This window comes from Myripristis murdjan, chromosome 15 (genome assembly GCF_902150065.1).
Source record: "Myripristis murdjan chromosome 15, fMyrMur1.1, whole genome shotgun sequence".
NCBI lineage: Eukaryota > Metazoa > Chordata > Actinopteri > Holocentriformes > Holocentridae > Myripristis > Myripristis murdjan.
This window is the reverse complement of record NC_043994.1, coordinates 687,885-711,599: the sequence shown is the minus strand read 5'-3', so window position 1 is coordinate 711,599 and position 23,715 is coordinate 687,885. Positions and strand designations below refer to the sequence as shown.

Genomic DNA, 23,715 nt, shown 5'->3' with positions numbered 1-23,715 from the left:
AAAAGTTATGTCCCATATACCTACAGGGTGATACAGTAGAAGTGCTAGTGCTTTTGCTACAGAAAACAGCTCCACCATTTTGGAAGCCAGGGAGCTGGAAAAAGCATTGATAATTAAACTTTAACTTGTATTGTTGTGCATCCTTCAAAACATTTTTTCAGCTTTGGATGAAAAATGTCTACATCAAGGAATTTTAAGTGTTAGGATCACTATGCAAAGGACAACTCCGTACAAATGCAGTGAAAGGGAAATACAGGGAAAGTATGGTAGAAACAAAAACATTGCGATTTTATCTATGACAGTTAAACACAGAAATCCAAGAACTGTAGAGTGTTTTTCTATTTATGTATGGTTACTGTTTGACTGATTCTGTGTTCACCCAGGCATTACTCTGCCATCGGCCTTCTCAGCCATCTACTTCCTGCTTTTCATTGGCGTGTGCACGTGGTGGGCGTGTCACCTTCCCATCAGTCACCTTGGTTTCAACGCGCTCTGTGTGATGGTGGGCTTCTTCACTGCTGGCCACATGGTCTGCCTCTATTTGTACCAGAGTCTGCTGGCTCAAGCCCTGTTCCCCCCACACAGTCTGTGGGCCAGGTAAGACTGTAGGGCCTAAACTGACACACACCATGAATATACACTACTCACAAAAAGTTAGGGATATTCGGCTTTCGGGTGAAATTTCAGGATGAACCTGAAATGCATTATAACCTTTACAGGTGAACTTAATGTGACCTTCTGTAAACTTTTGAATGCACATGTCCAACTGTTCAGTGTGTCAGTACTTTTTGCACAAGTTGCTGTTCTCTAACAAGGAGTTTAACGGCAAAATTCACATCAGGTGTTTGATGCTCCAGCTCATCGAGGTCGTATCATTAGGGAACGGCTGCTGGAGACTGGGGTACCTCAAATGGAGTGGCCTGCACTTTCTCAGACCTGAAACCCATAGAAAACCTATGGGATCAGCTGAGTCGCCGTGTAGAGGCTCGGAGCTCTGTACCCCAGAACCTCAATGTCCTGAGGGCCGCCCTTCAAGAAGAGTGGGATGCCATGCCTCAGCAGACAATAAGTCGACTTGTGAACAGCATGAGACGTCGTTGTCAAGCTGTAATTGATGCTCAAGGGCACATGACAAGTTATTGACACTGACATTTTTTGTTGTGGTATATCCACCACTGTTGTTGGCTTTTGTTTCAAGAAATTGTTTGAGATGAGGAAATCACCAGTGTATGCTTCTACTTAAATGCCCTACTTTCATGATATAATATCACTGTAGCGTGAACATTTTACATTTTCCATAAATTTCACCCGAAAGCCAAATATCCCCAACTTTTTGTGAGTAGTGTATATAGATACACTATATTACCAAAAGTATTCGCTCACCTGCCTTTACTCATACTATGAACTGAAGTGCCATCCCATTCCTAACCCATAGAGTTCAATATGATGTCGGTCCACCTTTTGCAGCTATTACAGCTTCAACTCTTCTGGGAAGACTGTCCACAAGGTTGAGGAGAGTGTTTATAGGAATTTTTGACCATTCTTCCAAAAGCGCATTGGTGAGGTCACACACTGATGTTGGTCGAGAAGGCCTGGCTCTCAGTCTCCGCTCTAATTCATCCCAAAGGTGTTCTATCGGGTTCAGGTCAGGACTCTGTGCAGGCCAGTCAAGTTCATCCACACCAGACTCTGTCATCCATGTCTTTATGGACCTTGCTTTGTGCACTGGTGCACAGTCATGTTGGAAGAGGAAGGGGCCCGCTCCAAACTGTTCCCACAAGGTTGGGAGCATGGAATTGTCCAAAATGTTTTGGTATCCTGAAGCATTCAAAGTTCCTTTCACTGGAACTAAGGGGCCAAGCCCAGCTCCTGAAAAACAACCCCACACCATAATTCCTCCTCCACCAAATTTCACAGTCAGCACAATGCAGTCTGAAATGTACCGTTCTCCTGGCAACCTCCAAACCCAGACTCGTCCATCAGATTGCCAGATGGAAAAGCGTGATTCATCACTCCAGAGAACGTGTCTCCACTGCTCTAGAGGCCAGTGGCGGCGTGCTTTACACCATTGCATCCGACGCTTTGCATTGCACTTGGTGATGTGTGGCTTGGCTGCAGCTGCTCGGCCATGGAAACCCATTCCATGAAGCTCTCTGCGTACTGTACTTGGGCTAATCTGAAGGTCACATGAAGTTTGTAGCTCTGTAGCAATTGACTGTGCAGAAAGTCGGCGACCTCTTTGCACTATGCGCTTCAGCATCCGCTAACCCTCTCCGTCACTTTACGTGGCCTACCACTTCGTGGCTGAGTTGCTGTTGTTCCCAAACGCTTCCATTTTGTTATAATAGAGCTGACAGTTGACTGTGGAATATTTAGGAGCGAGGAAATTTCACGACTGGATTTGTTGCACAGGTGGCATCCTATGACAGTTCCACGCTGGAATTCACTGAGCTCCTGAGAGCGGCCCATTCTTTCACAAATGTCTTGTTTCACAGTCTGCATGCCTGAGTGCTTGATTTTATACACCTGTGGCCAGGCCAAGTGATTAGGACACCTGATTCTGATCATTTGAATGGGTGAGCAAATACTTTTGGTAATGTAGTGTATATAGTGTATATATGTATATCTGTATCTGTATCTGTATCTGTATCTATCTATCTATCTATCTATCTATCTATCTATCTATCTATCTATCTATCTATCTATATACAGTACAGGCCAAAAGTTTGGACACACCTTCTTATTCAATGCGTTTTCTTTATTTTCATGACTATTTACATTGTAGATTCTAACTGAAGGAATCAAAACTATGAATGAACGTGGAGTTATGTACTTAACAAAAAAAGGTGAAATAACTGAAAACATGTTTTATATTCTAGTTTCTTCAAAATAGCCACCCTTTGCTCTGATTACTGCTTTGCACATTCTTGGCATTCTCTCGATGAGCTTCAAGAGGTAGTCACCTGAAATGGTTTTCCAACAGTCTTGAAGGAGTTCCCAGAGGTGTTTAGCACTTGTTGGCCCCTTTGCCTTCACTCTGCAGTCCAGCTCTGGAGACCTGGCCTCCACAGTCACCGGACCTGAACCCAATCGAGATGGTTTGGGGTGAGCTGGACCGCAGAGCTGGGGTGGGGTGTTAAGAATTTTTGAGATTACAGTTGCAAATTCATGAAAAAAAACTCAAATTCATGAAAATTCAGGGATTAGAAAATCATAAATTTATGACAAAAAAATGGAAAAATCATTTTTCTTATAATAAGAAAAACGTAAAGTATAAGAAAAAGTATTTTTCCAAGTTTTTTTCTTGTAAATTTGACTTTATAATCACAGAATTTTTGTTACCTTAGCATCCCATACCATTACATACCAATTCAACTAATCAGAAAACATTATTTGTCAAACATAGATATGGGGTCAGCAGCCATCAGACATTATGGAGATCTGGCATACCATATGAATGTGTGTATGTAGTGCAGTTTATCATAGACTAACTTTAGTCACAGAAATGTGCTAACCGGGCCAATTTGCACTGTTGTTGGGTGGAACAAAGTCAAAGAGATCATAGCACATTTGCTAACACCAGAAAATGGATGATTAAGTTGTAGATACTGCTATTGATGTTTTAAAATAAATTAAATCTAAAAACACCTTGATGTATATAGTTTTCTCCCATGTTTTAATATCTAATTCCAAGTCTGATTTTCCTTCTCTTTGTCCCTTCTCTTTGTCCCTATTTTTTAGACTCTTTGGTCTGAAGGACATCGTCAAACCAGAGAACTGCTCCGTCCCCTATGACCTCAACCTTAACTATGATTATGATTGGCCAGTTTATGTCAACCCAGGCATATTGTTCCTCCTCTACATTACCATAGCAACAATTCTCAAGACAGGTTGTCATGGGACACTTGACCAGGTATCTGTTGCTTGAAATAATAAAGTTGTTTAAATCTTGAATCTTTAAATCAGGTTGGATGGTTGAATTCAATCTGCAAAGAATATAAGGTAAAATTAATTATAGAAGCTTTGCAGTTGTGTCAAATCTTCCAGCAACCACAGCTATCTCTGATGTCTATTGACGATTTGGCTATGATTGTTTAATGTCTAAATATATGGCAAATTGGCCACAGAAACAGTTGTACTGGCATCTGATAAATAGTTAGGGAAACAGGATCTGAAAAAGATAGAGATTGCGTGGGTGAAGATCAAATGACTAAGGAGCTGAGCACACAGACTTGTGCTTGCATAAATAACACTCCACAATGTTTTTTCACCTTTACTATGACAAACATAACTTCATGGCCCGCTACTTACCAGCAGTAGGTATAATGAATCCACATAGCCACCTAGCTTCTACTAAATGAGGCAAGTTTCTTGGTCTCACGTCTTGAAATTCTGGATGATCAGACAACACCATGATTAAAAATTTTGGAGTTTGTTTGTCTAACACTGATTGTAGTTTCTGTCCCTTCTCTTGATTGGTTACTTGTTCTGAAGCTGACAGTGATGAGCAAAAATTGAGCAAAATTCAACCAAGGTGAACGGCAGCAGCATTCCATGTTATAAAAAAGCATGATGCGATGCAGTATTAAAAATACTTATGCCCAGCAGATGTTTACATCAGGAAACATGATTCCATAGCATGTTCATACACTCAAATTGACACCTATTGTTAGACTTAGGGACTGGATTAAATGTGAAGACCAAAATTTGGAAACTGGCGTAGATTATTAGAATTTCAAATTAATTGTAAATTGCTGTACCTGAGCAATGACTTGACATATTTTGCATGACTTTTAGCAGGGACTTGCTCGATTCTGAATACTGTGACATGGGACTTGACTCAGATCTGAGATGTGAGACCAGGCGGAATGATGTTTTTATCTTTTCAATTATTGAGAAAGCAGCCTGTTTGTCTCATCAATATTTTGAAAACTGGATGAAATTATCTGTACCCGTTCCTCAAACCTTGACAGGATCAGAAGCCAGCCTGTCAAACTGTGCAAACAAGCTGCTTCTATGGATGTGACCTCACTCAGTGGACAATTTTTCCAAAATAACAGCAGCAGCATACCTTGATTCCAGCACATCAGCCTTAAATGCTGGCGATTTGCCTTTGTCTTGTCTTCCATAAGAGGACTTTGAGAGTGAACCAGAGAGTGCACAGGGCGTCACTACACCAGTTTGACACGTATTTGTCCAACAATGAGATTTCAGAAAAAGATGAGCATCCCAGCAAAAACAACATCCTTGGAAAAACCAACTGGTAGGATCATAGTCAATAGCATTAAAACATTTCGACACATGCAATACTTAGGGTTAGGGTTATGGCTATATAGACAGGTAGAGCATTTTACCAACTAGAAATAAGCAACACAGACAGACTTCAGTTTTGGTCATTGTCACTCTTTCACACTTATTACTAGAAGACTGGTTTAACAAAAAAAAATGCAATACAAAGCCTTTTAATCTACAACTAAAATTACAGTTTACATTTGACAGACACTTTTATCCAAAGCAATGTACATATGAGATTTTTATACACCACAAGCAAGGATCTATTCAGGAGAGAAAACAACATCGAGGACCCTATCTTGTGCCACCCGCTACCCGTTGCCACTACCCGCTACCCATGAATTGCGCATTTAGGAGCTTCCGCTATCCCTAAACGGTATCTTGCGCCCACACTACCTGCTATCCGTTATGCCGACTCTGTTATTTGCGCCTGGAGGTGTTTCCGTGGGCGTGTTTTATGCGCTATCCCTAAAATTGCTATCTTGAACACACACTTTAGGGAAAGCGGATAGTTTGGGCTTTTACAAGAGAGCGCCCAGGCGGCTTCAATGCACGCCCCGACGGAGCCTCACCACGCACACGGTCGGACTGATACCGGGACGCTGTCAGAATGGACTGAGTATATTACTCATATAGACTGTTTAGAGGAAAGACTGTTTTAATTGGACACTTACGCCAACACGTTTTATTGTTTTATCATAAGCCAGCAGCTGTGCTATATTTTTATTTTTAATATTTTATTTGCCCAATCTACCTTGTCAATAAATTAGTTTACACATAGTTCCACCTCTGCCTCTTGTGTCTGTGTGGTGTGGCCCGGGGATTTTACTCAATCAGTACAACTTTGTGACACGTCCATTGGACACATGTGGCTCCACCTCCCGAATTAACTCGCCTATAATATAATATATAATATGTATATAAAGCCAACTTGCTTTAGCCTCAGTAGAAGCCCTGAGAAAATCTACCTCCCTCTCTCCATCACGGGTTTAGGATTTAGGATTTAGGATAGCGCATCCTGACCTAAAGGCAATGGCACCTGGCACACTGATTGGTTTAATTGGTGTAATGCCCAAAACACACCTATGCATAATGCAATGCTAAATCCCCAAATAACGGGTTTAGGGACTCTGGCGTAAGATAGGGCCCCAAGTGCCATAAAACTCTGGTCCAAAGGACATATAGTAGGAGCCACACGGCAGTCAAAGGAGGGAATGTATAAAGTGCATATCAAAGGAAGAAAGCATAGAGGCAGATTTTTTATTATTATATGTGGGATTACACAATCCATTAGGTGAGAAGGTGTTCCTTTAAGAGCTGGGTTTTTAGCCTTCCCTTAAAGATTGAGAAGGCTAATCTAATTATGCATATATATATTTTTTTTTTATTTCAACAATTGATACTGGTGTATTGTCTACTGGCAGATAAGTTTAAGTTTATTTAAAGGAAAAGTCACTATGCATTACAGTTCCACATAGACTGGCCTGACTCAGTTCAAGAACTGTTTTTCAGCAGGTTCCCTTGGCAAAACATCTCAAATACATCAAATACATTAAGTACACAATGGACATACAAGAGGACAGATGGACATAGAATTGGACATACAATTAAAGGCAGTACATAGTTTGGGCCTGTGTTGTGCCTTTACATCCAACTGGACTTAAGGCGTCCTAGATTATAAGGTCTGTCATTTCACCTTTACCCACCCAGAGACATTTACAAACCAAAACGTGATGTCTACACACACACACACACGCACATGCACAAACACACGTGCTCAAACAGACACACACACCCACACACACACAGACAAACGGGTGGACACACACATTGCACTCATCCATCCAATGAATATAAATACATACATACATATATACATACATAGCTCATACATATATTGTCTAGGCACACAGTCTACATATACAAAAATACCTGTACATGTCACACACACAGGAGAGGAGACACCTCTCAATGTCTGCCAGAGGGTTTGGGGGTTTGAGGCGGTCTGAGTAATTTGCTACTAGAAGTAAGAGGTTTTAGCCTTACATATTTCAAGAGAACGTTTATTTCTAAGTTGGAGGAAAGCTATTTTGTTTTCAGTGGTTTTTGTTGACCTGTAGAATTTCAGTGCAGTGATTTTCTGTTTGAGCAGGTTTAGAATGTCTGAATTTATCCAGGGTAGTTTATTCTGTCGTAATCTCAGTTTTCTGGTAGTAGTGTGTTTTTTCTGTATGGTTTCTAAACAGTTATAGAAATCTGCCAGGATTTGCTCTGGGTTATTGAGTGCTAGTTGGCTGCTCCAGTCAATATTTTTTATTTCGGTTTCATACTGCAGTTTCATATTGCGGCAACTTAGATCTTGGTATATTTGAAATAGTAAGCTGTTGATGCAAACAGATAAGTTACCTTATGTCGAGAGAATGGCTGAGACTGAAGATGTCTAGTTATTGAAATGCTCTGCCTGTCTAATCTTAATGTAGTGGACACAATACAACTTTTGGAGGAATCTAAATACAGTATGTTGAAATGTGTTCATGCCATGCTGACTATGTTCCTAACAACTGGTTTTCCAAGCCAGTCTTTGATGCCCTGTGTGCTCTCTGGTTCACTCTTGGTTCACCCTTTGAGTCCTCTGATGGAGGTGGACTATAAGGACCTATTCTCTGACATTTGTGAATTATCAGTCCTGTGATGTATGAATAGCGAGGACTTTGTTAGCCGCAGCAGCAGAACATTATAAGGTGGGTGTTTGAACCAAACATTAATATTTGAAAATCAAGGGATTTTGATTATGTGTTGTGAAATCATTTGACAATGGTTAGTTGTAATGTAAAACATGGCTAAATTGTAGTAAAGGGGCCAAATATTCTAAATAATGGGTATAATCCTTAAGACTGCGTTGGGACAAAGCTTTTTGTTTGCATTCAAAAGATGCGTTGCAAGGCATGTCTGGTGGGAATACACAAGGAGCCTCTTCCCCATCACTCATTAATGTTTATTTGACTATGTTAGCCTTTTGCAGACAGTGTACTGATATTCTGCAGGTTGAGGAGGAACAGACACAGGAGAAAGGGGAGGAGCCAGGAGGAGAGAAGGTGGAATTAAGGCCTTGGAACCCACAGAGAGACAACTGTGAGGATGACACGCAGGTTAATACTCTAATAATACTCTATATAATATTCTATAACAGGTTTCAGCTGATATGAATTTTTTATGGCTGATACCAAAAAAAGTGTATCAGTATTCAGTGTCCATTGATGCTATGGATGACAGTCAGATCTAGTTCCTTCATTGGTTCATTGGTGAATCTGTTCATTGGTGTATCTGTACTTTACACATTTTTTGTTGATTTGGATCAAAAGTTGTTTTTTACTCTATATCCTTTGAATTTATGTTGATAATTGAATTTTGATGTGTGTGTGTGTGTGTGTGTGTGTGTGTGTGTGTGTGTGTGTGGGTGGGTGGGTGTGCGTTATAGGTAATGCTTCTATCTGTGGGAACAGAGAGCAGCAGAGGAGAGGCCACAGCCAAAGCGAGTCAATCAGATCAAGGTATCAAATACTCTACTTTCCTCAGGCGTGATTTATGCAGTTTTCCGATTGACTTTGTCATTGCTATCATTCAAATTTTTTCTAATTAATGAAAAGAAAAGAAAAAATATTACAAATAAGACTAGATAAACCTAGCTGTGCAGCTCAGAATTAGATGCAAAATGTAATCATTTGCATGCTCATATGTTCAAATGACTATAAGTGATGCCGGATTGATGTCAGATTTCTTGTGTTTAAATATTTTGATGGGTATCTTAATGCAATTTTAATTATGCAATTTGGGTTTAAACCACTAAACATGGATTTACTAAACCAGGATTAGTTTTTCATTGTGCTGCAGAGCTTTGGTGTGCTTACTTTTAAACCTGCATTTACTCATTTTAATTGTATTTTTGGTGTTTGCATGGGTCAAATGAGGAGGATGAATTTCCCCATGGGGATTAGTGAAGTATCAACTAACTAATAATAACACTGTTGTTCTAATTTATTGCATTTTAGGTGTCAGTGATGCCCCTAAAGGCCAAAAGAGTGAAAATCCATTTTTTCTGCTGGGCAGAGTGGTCATGCAACAGAGCTATGTCTGCGCTCTCATAGCCATGATGGTAATTATGATTTTATAAACATATCTAACAATTTTAGAACTCATATTTTACCATTGCGGGATATCTATGGGCTCCTCAAAATCTGAAGTGTTATACAATTAGAAATTATCTAAATAAAATAACTAAATTATCTAAATTTAAGGCCCAAGAATTAGAGGCCTTATTTATTTATTTTTTTAATCATGCATTAAGTTTGTTTGTGCTTTAAGGCTACTCCCAGATGAACCCAGAACACTGTTAGTACCACAATACCACAATATGCTTCTCCTCTGCCTTATGAAACACAGTTCGAATTAAAGGAATTCTAAATCATTCCTGTAAAGGAATACATTATTGTTGTTGTTGTTGTAGTTATTATTGTTTTTATTATTATTATTATTGTTGTTGTTACTGTTATTATTATAAGTAGTAGTAGCAGTAGTAGTATTCTTGAGCATGTTAGCTGGGAGGAGGTCCACCTCAAAGCAGGAGGCTAACAGTTAGCATTTGGAGCATCCAGCCAGTATCCAGCACTCAGTAACAAGGAGAGGAAGATAGCACCACCTCTGTTCTACATAACAGCTGGGGAAGTGAGATAATATCATTTTTTCCCAAGGTGAATTATCCCTTTTAACTGTTATTTTCGTGGTTTCCTCTTTATTTTTGTATTTAAAGTGATCATAAATTAAATTCCAGGTCAAACTTCTTTACCAGCCTTAAGTATGTTTTTGTTTTTGGAACTTAAAGATATCATAGATACCGTAGAAGGAGGTTTGATAGTTTTGAGTAACTAGTACAGTAAATATTTCTCTTGATTTCCCTAAAGATATTTAGGGGTTCCAGCTCAAAGGGCTGAAACCCTATTGTTTTTGTGCTGGTTTATTATTTTTCTTTTGCTTCTCCTTCTGAAATGTTATCATAAATTCCTGTGAGATGGTGCATGTTAGAGAAATTAAATTTTGCCCATCGATTGGAAGTTGTATCCAAGTGCTGCCCAAGAAATATGACCCAAGTTGGCTTGATGTGGGTTGTATAATTAAAGGTCCAAATTTTTAACTTTGAAGTCATTCCTTCTGCGCTGTAAGTCAGATTTACATGAAACTTGGTACAGACATCCATCTATCCTCACACTACAAAGTGGCCTTAGAACTCATTATGTATGTTTTCATAGCAGTTGTTGATATCTTTTAGCTTTTAAGATGTTGAAGAATTAGGCACAATCTTGATTTGCACTGCTTTGCCAACATATAAATATTATTTCAGGAAAATAATGATTTACATATAATTAACATACAGTGCATTCAGAAAGTATTCAGAACCGCCTCATTTTTCAACACTTGAGATTTTGCTCAGGTGCCTCCTATTTCTCTTGATGGTTGCTGAGATGTATCTACACCTTGATTAGAGTTCACCTGTGCAATATTAAATTGATTGGACATGATTTGGAAAGGCACACACCTCTCTATAGAAAGCCTCACATCTGACAATGTATATCAGAGCAAAAACCAAGACATGATGTCAAAGGAACTGCCTGCAGAGCTCAGAGACAGGATTGTTGCAAGGTACAGATCTGGGGAAGGCTACAAAAAAATTCTGCTGCAATGAAGGTTCCCAAGAGCACAGCGGCCTCCATCATTCTCAAATGGAAGAAGTTTGGCACAACCAGGACTCTTCCAAGAGTTGGTTGCCCGGCCAAACTGAGCAATCATGGGAGAAGGGCCTTAGTAAGAAAAAAGTTACCAAGAACAGGGTGGTCACTCTGACTGAGCTCCAGAGATCCTGTGTGGAGACGGGACAAAGCTCCAGAAGGACAACCATCACTGCAGCCCTCCACCGATCTGGGCTTTATGGCAGAGTGGCTAGACGGAAGCCTCTCCTCAGTGCAAAACACATGAAAGCCTGCTTGGAGTTTACAAAAAAGCACCTGAGGGACTCCCAGGCTGTGAGAAACAAGATTCTCTGGTCTGATGAAACCAAGATTTAACTGTTTGGCCTCAATTCCAAATGTTATGTCTGGAGGAAACCAGGCACCGCTGATCACCTGCCCAATACCATCCCAGCAGTGAAGCATGGTGGTGGCAGCATGCAGACTGGGCTGAAGGTTCACCTTCCAACATGACAGTGACCCTAAGCACACAGCCAAGACAACACAGGAGTGGCTTAGGGACAACTCTGTGAATGTCCTAGAGTGGCCCAGCCAGAGCCCTGACTTGAACCCTATCCAACATCTCTGGAGATGATCTCTGAAGAGACCTGTCCACTGACAGTCCCCATCCAACCTGACTAAGCTTGAGAGGATTGACAAAGAAGAATGCCGGAAAATCCCCCAATCCAGGTGTGCAAAGCTTGTTGTGTCATACCCAAAAAGACTGAAGGCTGTAATCGCTGCCAAAGGGGCTTCAACTAAGTACTGAGTAAAGGGTCTGAATACTTATGTCAGTGTGATATTTCAGTTTTTTCTCTTAAATAGGTTTACAAAAATTTCTACAATTCTGTTTTCACTTTGTAATTATGGGGTTCTGAGTGTAGATTAATGAGAGAAAAATGAATTTAAACAATTATAGCATCAGGCTGCAAGATAACAATAGTGAAAAAGTGAAGGGGGTCTGAATACTTTCTGAATGCACTGTATGCATAGCATGACAGGTACAAAGAGGCTTTAATTTTCTGCATCTTCTCACTCACTGAATAGGGTGTTCTGTTATTTGGCATTGTGGAGATATGGCATTTGCTCTTCCTTGTACAAAGAAAGTACATAGTGAATGTGAATGTGGACCTCAGTGTACAAAATATTCATATTATCTCTCTCCTTGAAACAGACTGATCAGATATATGCATGTAAAAGCAATAATCCTTTATTGATTTGACCAATTACATCAATTTCACAGATGAAATGGATAAGAGGATGAGATGAGTCAAAGAAGAGGGATTTTTAAGCCTTGTTTATGGGGATGCCACCCAGTGTTAGAAATGTACAGCAAATTATTGTTCATTTTTACATGCAATTTCCTTGTCCAGGTTTGGAGCATCACTTACCACAGCTGGCTGACCTTTGTACTGCTATTGTGGGCTTGCCTCATATGGATTCTACGTGCCAGGTACTACTAAGGCAATATGACCATGATTTTGAACTGATCCCATACTACAAGAAAAGATTTTTTTGTTCCTTGAAGGAATCCATGTAATTAACATCAACTAAGTTGAAATTTTGTAACCACATTAATGCGCTCACAAAGTGGAATCCTAGCAACAATCATTCTGTTCACCTTGTCAGTTTGGGTAAATCTACACTTTTAACCCGAATTAGTCGACTTGACTCGCAAATCGCGTGGAAACCCGTTGCCTCATACCACTTTAGTTTTTACACAAGCTGAAACTAAAGTCATGTTGTGTTATGTAACAAACTTAATTTTGTGAAATCACAAAGACAACTAGGTTACAAAAGTTAGTCTATTAAGTATATTAGTAGTGTGTACTCAATCATTACATAAAACTAGCAAATGTGACTAGTTATTGCTACTTATTTATTACAATTACTGTATTTTCCGCTAATTTAATTAGCTTTTGATTTTTTTAAATATTGTATAAAACATTGTTTCAGTTAAATTGAATGGAAGTAAAGAAACACATCTGATTGGACCAATGCATTTTATTTTTACAAACTCCAACTTGTTTGGAAAAACAACTCTGCCACACAGCCAAACTTAATTCAGGATTTGTTTGGTTCACACTTGACTAACTTAAACATCACGTCAACATCAACACGTCCAACCTAAAAAGATTCATCTGAAAAAGGTCATTTCAAATCACTGAAACAATTATGTGTAAGATCTTCCTGCTACAACTCAACTCAATTTTAATTTCCACACAAGTCACATCCTTCAGCACGCCTCCTACAGCATTTAAGGGTGCACTCACATTAGGCCCAGTTGTTCTGTATCGTTCTGAAGCACAAATGCCCCCCTTCCCCAGTCCCCCACTGGCCTGCACTCACATTACCCCAACCCCAACCGTGCTTAAGCGTGGTTGCCTCTGGTACGTATGTCATCACATTGAAATACGACACACGCATGGCTCGACGTCATCATAAATCGACTTTTGTTTATACACGGTTGCAGAAGCAAAAATGATTTTTGTGGAGGCAGGAGGAAACGCGTGAGGGACAGTCGCATGATTTAAGTCATATCCACGTTCGCGGACTGTGTGCATGACCGTGCATATGCTTGTGCATTAACACCCGTAGCAGAGAGCAGAGGAAGTGGACTGTACTGAAAACACTAGTCAAATAATCCAGATTTTGGGGTCAAACGTGCTTGGGCACGAATGGGCTAATGTGAGTGGGCCCTAAGTGTGTGTGCAGATTTGTATGTGTGTCAGTGTTGTGTGTGTGTGTGTCGTATGTTTCTCTGTGAGGTGATGGTACATGTCTGTGTTGTTTGTGTGGGCTGTGTGCGTCTGTGTTGTGTGTGTGTGTGTGTGTGTTGTTTGTGTGTGTATGTCTGTGTTGTGTGTATGTCTGGTCAGACACAGGTCAGAAAGTGTTGTTGCTGGTGTTGAAAAAACAAATAAGATGTAGTCAACAGCTTCTCACAGTAGACTTGACATCTCTTTACATTGCTAGCTGATTTTTAAATGTCTGTAGCTTCGGCTTTAGGTCAGTGTGGCCCAACGAGAGCAATATCTGTTGGATGAACTGAAATGTGAGCTTCATAGTCTTGGGGTAGACAAGATGGAGTGCATATGTGAGTCCAAACAGAATGCACATTGCTTTTGGCAGATCTTGAATGTTGTTCATCACGACTTCTCCCTCAATGATTATCTTTGATGAGGTTGGACTGAGATGCAGTGAAGATGTGAACACAGCACCCTCACGCTCAATGAGAAGTCTCCCAATGTCAAGGTCCGAATAGCAGTTGGCTCTGTAGTCTTTTGGGGATTAAACACAATAACACAAGTTAGGTAGCTACAGTGAAAAACAAATAATGATCTATAAGAAAGCTGTACCAACCAAGCGATGTTTGAATTGTATTGCACAACTAATAGAGTAACAGTCCAATTCTTTATAAATGCTAAAGAATTACTTTTTAATCATCTTTTTTTGAAAGAATAAATTCAGAGTAGGATTAGAATTTATTCATATTTTAAATATAACTAAATATTGTTTCTACAGCAGCGACATTCTATTTTCACCAAATGTCTCAAATATGAGATAAAAGAGGCTGAATAACGACTTCATATTAATTCAATTCAATTCAATTCAATTCAATGAATTGAATTGAATTGAATTGAATTGACTTCATATTACATATCATGCTTCATGAGATGTGTGTTAATGAGAAATGAACAAAGTGAAATGAAAAACACACTATTTACAATATTTATATAATGTACATGTCACAGAGTGTCTGTGCTGTTTGAAAGGTAAAAAGAAAAGTTTGAAGAAGTCAACAGGTCAGTATACAGAGCTGGAGCTGAGCTGTGGCCCTGCTGTCTGAGCAGGCTGAATTCTGAACTCTCATCGTTTGTTCCATAATCATTCTCATCAAACAAGTCAAAACCTTTCTCAAGGATTCTGCAGTTTTGAAGAGGTTCGCTGTTGTTTTTGATTGACAGGTTTGTTCTCCTCTCCCGTCTCTCCCCATGGAGCTGTAGCTAAAAACCACACTGAGCTAAAACTGTGATAGGGAGGACTTTGGTGAGCCCTCGGTTGGCAAAGGCTGACGGACAAGTGATTTCACTGATTAGTTCCTCCTCTCTGATCCAAGGTGAGGTGATCAGTGAAATCACCTGGTGAAAGTCTTGGTTGGAACAAAAACCTGCAGCCTCTTGGACTTCCATGGCACTTGATTGGACACCCCTGTGATTAATTGCGTCAGAAATTATTTAGATAAGCGATAATATTGCGTAATATTGTGCTTTTAAGACCATTTTTATTATTGTTGTAATTTTACATTTTCAGACCATTCTTTAAACTTATGTTAATAAAGGCATAATAATGCAAGTACACCCTTTTAAAGAGAAATAAACATTTCAACATGAATATTTAAAAATGTAAACTTAAATATTTAAATTTAAATATCCAAACTAAATAACACATGAAAATACCAAAATAAATAAAGAATACAAATAAAGAATACTTATGAATACAAAAAAATTGACCAACAGTCCCTGATAACAAAAAGTACACTGTAATAAAAAATAAAAAAATAAAAAAAAAACCAAAACGATGAAATGGACTCTCAGTCTCTTATCAAAAATTGCACTTGAATAAAAACAACCAAATACAATATAAAAATAGACTTTTTCTCTATTAAGAAAAAAAAAAAACACTCAAAAACTACACACAACCAAAACAACGAATAAGATGGATGATCAAGTCTTTGTAAACAATACTTAGGGCCCTATCTTGTGCCACCCACTATCCGCTGCCACTACCCGCTACCCGCAAATTGCGGATTTAGGAACTTCCGCTATCCCTAAACGGTATCTTGCGCCACCCGCTACCCGCTATCCGTTATGCCGACTGCATCATTTGCGCCTGGAGGTGCGTCGTGGGCGTGTTTCATGCGCTATCCCTAAAGTTGCTATCTTGCGATCCGCTATCCCTAAAGTGTGTGCTGTTACGAGAGTGCGCCCAGGCGGCTTCAATGCACGCCCCGACGGAGCCTCACCACGCACACGGTCGGACTGATACCGGGACGCCGCCGGAATGGACTGAGTATATTACTCATATAGACTGTTTAGAGGAAAGACTGTTTTAATTGGACACTTACGCCAGCACATTTTATTGTTTTATCATAAGCCAGCAGCTGTGCTATATTTTTATTTTTAATATTTTATTTGCCCAATCTACCTTGTCAATAAATTAGTTTACACATAGTTCCACCTCTGCCTCTTGTGTGTGTGTGGTGTGACCCGGGGATTTTACTCAATCAGTACAACCTTGTGACACATCCACTTGGACACATGTGGCTCCACCTCCCGAATTAACTCGCCTATAATATAATATATAATATGTATATAAAGCCAACTTGCTTTAGCCTCAGTAGAAGCCCTGAGAAAATCTACCTCCCTCTCTCCATCACGGGTTTAGGATTTAGGATTTAGGATAGCGCATCCTGCCCTTAAAGGCAATGGCACCTGGCACACTGATTGGTTTAACTGGCGTAACGCCCAAAACACGCCTATGCATAATATAGCGGGTAGCGGAGGTGTTTTGCGGATAGCGGGAGGTGCACAAGATAGCAACTTTTACGGGGGAACGCCTCTTCCTAAATCCTAAATCCGCAAATAGCGGGTTTAGGGAGTCTGGCGCAAGATAGGGCCCTTGGTCTCTATGCCTCTCTGCTAATTTTTAATATTTATCTAACATTCCTTAAGGTCAACACTTCCAACACTTCCCTTTGCGTCTTGCCTTGTTTTGTTTTTGTTTTTTTTTCTTGACTGGGAAAACTGTTCAGGTGGTTGTGCTTTAGCTGTGCACTGAAGTTGCTCGTATTCCCTCTTTTAGTTTGGATAGCTTTAAAACAAACGTGGCACAGGCTCGTCCACGTGACTGGGCTCCCCTCTCTCATCTGCTCTGAATCCAGAACGTTCCCACACGGGGGCTGCTGTGTTTGGTTTGGGAAGAAGTTCCATGTCGTTCTCGTTCACTCTTTTCTCCGCCTCGTCTCTACCTCACAAGGATCGCTCTGTGTGTGTGTGTGTGTGTGTGTGTGTAGCCTATGGCCCTGCCCCCCCACAGAGACAAAGACACTTGATGACAAGAGCAGTCCCTCCGTTCATTATACTAATGAACCAATTCACCTCGCTGACAGACAACACATGACAGTGAACGCTCTTGTCGTCTGGTCTCTTTGGTAGAGAGAGACGAGGAAAACAAACACACATGAATGTGGCAATTAATCGTGTTCAGAAAAGTTACCGTCTACATTTAAATTTACCGTGCAGTTAACCATAAAGCATTTCGTGACAGGCCTATAAATGATACAGTCGTGCAAATTCGCCGAGATGTGAGCTGACGTCAAACGGTTAACGCTTAGCTAACTTAAGCATTTAGCTGACTTGTTGACAATGGAGCGGTCTTATGGCTACTCGGATTCCCCACAAAACTGTTAGAAATGCGAGAAATAACTCGCAATTCAATCAATAGCTAGTGTTAGCCATGAGCACACCATGCACAGGCTCAAACAGTAATGTTAGACAGAAAAAAGCTGCGCCAACAAGTTATCTCCAAGCTTTTGGGTATTAAAAGTCCCCACAAAGACAACTAGGTCACAAAAGTTATTTTATATACTAAGCATTCCACTTGGAGTAAGGTTGTCACCTGGTCAGGACCGTCTGTTGCCGATGCCTGTGCTGGTCCTGCCAAGTGTAGAGCATGAAATCGTCTGTGTGGACGCACCGTTAGAGCACACTGGTCTCATCCACTGTGGGCCCTCTGCAAGCTTTATGCCACAGCAGGCTTTGAATGCAGCCCAAATTTGTATTTGAAGCATTGGGCCAGTATAGGCAGAAAAAATACATTGATACATTATTAACGACTGGGAACTTATCTGTAGCTGTTTTTCTGAGGTCTTTAACATTGTCTTTGACCCCTGCCCTCTTAGTTCTATTCAGTATTTTGCCCCATTGTGCCCCTTTCTCATGCTCAGATGCAGTAGCATATGCCACTATTCTGGCCAAATGGCTCATTTAACAAAATTAGAAATATAACTTTTTTACCCTCTTGCAAAGATTGAGTCTGGGGCTCTCTGGGTTATCTGAACCCAGACAAGTTAAATTTTTGTTCTCATGGGAAACCTTAACTTTATTTTACAAAGAATTGTCACTTGTTTTGTCTTTTTTTGAATCATCTTCCATGTGAGATAAATTTTTTCCATTTATATACATTGTTCTCCCTTCTCCCCCAGTCAGTTCCTTACCAACTGTATGTAACCATTTTATATTGAAGGTAATGGTGAAGAGTGATGATATGATTACTTAATAGGTTTATTTGATGTATTTACTCTATTATGTTAGTGAGGGTCTTTGTCATTGTACTTTTTAGAAAAAAATAGAATAGAATAGAAATCTAGAAGTACAATGAAATTAGGAATGCTACTCCTGATCAGTGCAATTAATAAGTCAGTTAAGATAGACAAGAAGCACACATCCAATAAATATGAAACTAAATAAACTAAATAAATACTATAAAAAGAATTCATTCAATTATCATTATTTTTGCAGTGTAGTTGCATCTTTTTAAAAATGTTTTTGGAATCATTGTTTTAATTAAGCTCGCAAATCACAACCCCAACCCTAACCCTAACCCATCATAAGAATGTTCAAGGAAATTTAGAAACTTGGTGTTTGTCATCAGCATCACAGACAAAAACAGATGGCGTGTCTGAAACTAGCAGGAAGCTAAATTTCACTGTCATTATCAGTATTGCAGTATTATCAGCAATCACAGTTGACATTATTTTGGGCACTAAACAAAGACAGCCTCAATGACAAACTTTGCTTCAACATAATGGTCAGTGTAGACTTTACAGCCCAATGTATGATTGAACACTGAGCACTTTCACTTGGTTGTTTATTAACTGTGCTGTTCATTTTTTGTAGACGCCATGCTGCCACGCTGTGCTCTCCATTCATCCTGCTCTATGGTTTAGCTCTGTGCTGTTTACAGTACGTATGGGCCATGGAGCTTCAGCCAGAACTGCCTACCACTGTGGGAACCATGAGCCTCAGACATCTGGGACTCGACAGAGCCCGGTATCCCTGCCTCAGACTGGGAGCTATGGTAAGATAAGATCCTGACCCAGTCCTCTCCCATGGGAGACTGCGTCAGTGCAGTGCCAAGTATTATCGGTAGGAATGGGGGGTGGAATTGATTCAGTTGCAAATTGGACCATTTTTATATTGCCAATCTGGCCATAAATTATCATTTTGTCCTCAATTTAAATCATTCAATACAATTTTTTAAAATACTTTAAATGACAGAGTGGCCAAAGAAACATGGTTCACTATAAGCAGCAACAGAACTGAGTGCATTCAGTACCATTTGAGAGAAAAGTCCATGTCTGTGTGAAAGTCTGTGTCTCGGCATACATCAGATTTCTGAGACCTATAGCAATGAAAGCAGAATATATACAACAATAAAATATAATGAATTGGATGCAGGGTGTCTATAAGTTGATGATGAAGTTTATTTGAGACTAGTTAAGATATTTTTATCATATATACTGTAGCATTACATATGAGACCAATTCCATAACAGAAATCAGCATGTTTGTGCTTCCATTTTGTCAAAAAGAAGGCAAAAATAAATAAATAAATGTGCAGATATCAGTACAGCAGTTTTGATGTTAACTACCATTGACCAGTTGTGTAAAGATAATTGTAAAGAAAAACACTGAATATATATATATAAAAAAATCTAATTTAAAAAAAAAAAAAACTAAATTTTTAAATGACATGTTTACAGTACAGTGTTTTTCTTCCTTTCTTTTCTTTCCAGCTCCTTTTCACTTTAACTTTCTGGCTGTTGTTGCATCAAGCAGTAAAGGAAAATTTCAGCAGGAAACGGAAAACGGTCACTCCTCTACAGGAAGTCACTACAGGAGGTCAGAGGCCCCCCTACACATACACACACACACACATACACACGCTTACACAGTTATAAAGAGGAAATATATTGTCCGTTTTTAATTTCCAGCTTTTTTCAAAAATGTACCATGGCCAATGTGCTCATTTGCATAGTATAGTAGTATAGTATGTATTTTCAACATCACTCATCTCTTTGCACATAGCTCCTGTTAAATGTATCAACTGGCTCCTACAGCTTACCATCAAAATGAATTCAGACATCCTGGGCTCAAAACTAATGTCCACCCTAAAACCTGAGTACTGAACTCTCACAGACTTTTGCTGACATCACGTCCATTATCAGCATAATCAGTGTAAATGCATAAATATGAGGAAAGTGGGACACCACACTCTGACATTATGTTATCTTGACAATGACATTAGCTCTCTCGCTATTCTGTTTCCCAATATAACTATTAGTACGTTTTTCTTGTCCTTGACACATATCTCTTCCAGCATAATATTACATCATGATGCGTATAGGTCAACTATATCAAATTGACTGTTATCTAACTATTTGACAGTATCAAGTGTTCTGTATTAGTATTGAAAATCTAGCTGTATTTTTGAAGAAACTCTTTGTAGCTGATTAAAGGTCTTTGTTATATTCATTTAATAAGTGTGTTACCAACGGGATAGCATTATATAACCTTCTATTTAAATGCAATGCTTTGTTTTTTTAGCACAGTTATCTCAAATGAGCATAGTCATGTTTATACTGATAAAAAGGAAAGCAAGACTTGTTTGAGGAAATAAATAACCTGCAATAGATTGTGGGGAATTCCCCCGAGTTCCCCCAAAGTCTGCAGGATTGCAGACCTGGGAAAAGTGTTCATAAAGAGAGCCCTCACGCATCGCTTGTGTCACAATCTAAGCACACAGTCTGAAGAGCATGTCATAACTGCATTTAGGGTGTGTCATAGTCCAAACCAGGTCTCCTAATTAATCATGGGTGTATTTTGGGTGTAACATGCAGTAAACCAAGTGCCATCTCCCATTCCCTTTAAGAGCCAGGTGCACGTGCATCTTGTTGGATTGCCATTGTAATGGTGCATTTGCCAGGTAAGAAGGAAGGATTCTCTGCAGAGGAAATGGATCTGATCATGTACAAAGTGAAGCACACAAGCATATAATTTACAGCAACAACAGGATTCCATCAAAGCTCCCAGAGGTGAAGCAGGTGACTCAGTGTGTAGAACAAGCAGAGTGGATGTGTTGGTGGCTGGCCAACAGTATGTATGCACGCATTACTATCTTGAAAATTAATTCCTAATATAACAGTGAAAACCGCACCACTGACTTCAGACCTGCTTTTTATTGGTCAGTCACTTTCAGCTGCCACAAGATAGCAATGCAGCAAACATGCACCTGACCACACCTCATTTTAAGACTTTAAGACCCATGGGCACTTGGATTTAGGTCTAGCAGAGCCAGGGTCCTTGCTTTGTGCATTTTGGCTCATTGAAAAAGCTCTGCTAAACCTACATGGAACAGAACCTTAAAAATCACCTGCAATCATTGCTTGGAATAAAAAATCTGCAGATGTTATCGTCTCTTTGTTTTAAATTGTTTCTTTCTTGCTATAAATTTTCTTGACAACTTTATACACGTCACTCTGTTCTCAACCGCTTCTCTCTACCTTCCCCATTCTGCCCTTAGGAGAGAGTGCTGGTAATGAATCAGTACTAAAAGTTCTAGGAGGCATGGTGATGAGCTGTTATGCCAAGTACTGGATATATGTCTGTGGAGGGATGTTTATCATGGTCTCCTTCGCTGGCAAGCTTGTCGGATACAAAATAGTCTACATGTTGCTGTTCCTGGTCTGCCTCTGTCTTTATCAGGTATGAACATATACCACTGATTCTAGAAAACTGGGATAAATTCATTCAGTTTTCATTTTTATTAAATATAATCAAGTACATTAAGAAATCTAATCTTCTGCTCCATACTTGTACATAATGCATTATAAAATTAAATGCTTGGGAAAGGCATCTGAATGCAGCCTCAGGCACAAGAAACACAAGAAAGGTGATGTTGATACAGTTTCACTGATTGGACATTTAAATATCTAATTATAGTGTTCTTCTAATGCAGTTTTTTTTTTTTTTTTTTTCAAAGTTTCTGGTAATTTCTTTCTTTTTTTGTATTTTTTTCTGTTCTGTTCTAGTGTTGTAAATGTTACCATTGTTTTTGAGAGAAATAAAATGAATTTGTTCAGGTTTCAAAGAGTAAAATGTTGAATGTTTGCTTTAATTACTTAAATTGTTCCAAATATTACGGTTTAAACTTTCATCTTCTGCTAAATTAATTTTAGTATTCAGATATAAGTTAATCATTTTGGACGTAACAAAAAAGTGAATACTGTGGATCAACTCTATTGTCTGAAAAAGATTATGGGTGCATTTATGTAAACTCCATCTGCTGGAAGTGACAGAGATGTGATGAAAGTGACAGTAGGCTATTACATTATGTCCACCAGCTGGATTTGTGAAATCTAACTGTATTTCCTCAGCTTAGTCAGTCATTCAGATATTTAAACAGAAATCTCTTTATTGTCTTTTAAGTAACATCCTTATATTCCTTAGGTGTACTACTCTCTCTGGAGGAGACTGCTGAAGGTCTTCTGGTGGTTGGTTGTGGCTTACACTATGCTGGTGCTGATTTCTATCTACACCTACCAGTTTGAAGACTTCCCTGGTTACTGGAGGAACTTGACTGGTTTTACTGAAGAACAGTATGTTCAACCATTAAAGGATCAGTGATATCAGTGATTTTGAATTTTGGCCCATTTACTACAATTTACCCACATTTTACATTGCAACAACCATTTTGCAAATCATGTGGTAGACTTTCAAAATTAAATTTTGTGTAATATCTAAATATAAATATCTTGCAAAATCTATATACCTAATGTTTTGTATTTTAGAACACTTACATCATTTTCTACTTTTTATGAAGCCATGGGTTTCCATCCATTCCACTTTGATGTGAAAATTAAGACCTCAAACCTTCTTCACTCCAGTTATCAATCACCCCAATAAAGCCATGCACATTAAAAAGCGGCAGCAGTGGGGCCCTGGTAGCTCACCAGATAAGAGCACGTACTGTGTGATAAGGCTGAGTCCTGATAGCTGTGGGTTCAAATCCGACCTCAGGCCATTTGCCGCATGTCATCGTCTCTCTCTCCCCCGTCATTCCTGTCTCTCTCTACTGTGACTGTCAAATAAAGCACAGATACAAAAAAAAAAAAACTTAAAAAAAAAAAAAAGCGACATTATTATTGTGTTTTCATGACTTGAAACTGGGTGGAGTGAAATAATTGTAATGCCTATGTTAGCCACAGAAGCAGGGTGTTTAAGATGGGTGTTTGAACCACAAATTCAAATTTGAAATTGCAATGTAAATGTGATTAGGTAATTAATGGGTCAAACATTCAAAATCACAGGTCCTTTTAAAGGGGCATTTCAGTTTAATTCAATTCAATTCATACTTTATTTCCCACTCACAAGGATGTCCATAGCATATATCACATAAATGTTTACATGTTCAGTGAATTTACAAGGAGAGATTTATTGCATACATTTACTTTTACATTTACTTACATAAACAGGTTTAATTACATGTTTGGAGTATTCAAAAGGCTATTTTATTGTATTTTT

General features: G+C 39.2%; 1 protein-coding gene across 2 annotated transcripts in view; it reads left to right on the top strand.

The window, feature by feature from the left end:
* The window catches only part of piezo1 (piezo type mechanosensitive ion channel component 1 (Er blood group)), a 267,968-nt gene that overhangs the window by 73,366 nt on the left and 170,887 nt on the right, over positions 1-23,715 (top strand). For both annotated transcript variants that reach the window (XM_030070245.1, XM_030070244.1), the window contains exons 6-15: positions 384-597; positions 3,742-3,913; positions 8,337-8,441; positions 8,771-8,843; positions 9,342-9,445; positions 12,443-12,522; positions 19,031-19,211; positions 19,929-20,034; positions 21,716-21,897; positions 22,642-22,790. In XM_030070245.1, coding sequence (XP_029926105.1) covers positions 384-597; positions 3,742-3,913; positions 8,337-8,441; positions 8,771-8,843; positions 9,342-9,445; positions 12,443-12,522; positions 19,031-19,211; positions 19,929-20,034; positions 21,716-21,897; positions 22,642-22,790 — 1,366 coding nt within the window. The remainder of the gene's footprint in view (positions 1-383; positions 598-3,741; positions 3,914-8,336; positions 8,442-8,770; positions 8,844-9,341; positions 9,446-12,442; positions 12,523-19,030; positions 19,212-19,928; positions 20,035-21,715; positions 21,898-22,641; positions 22,791-23,715) is intronic.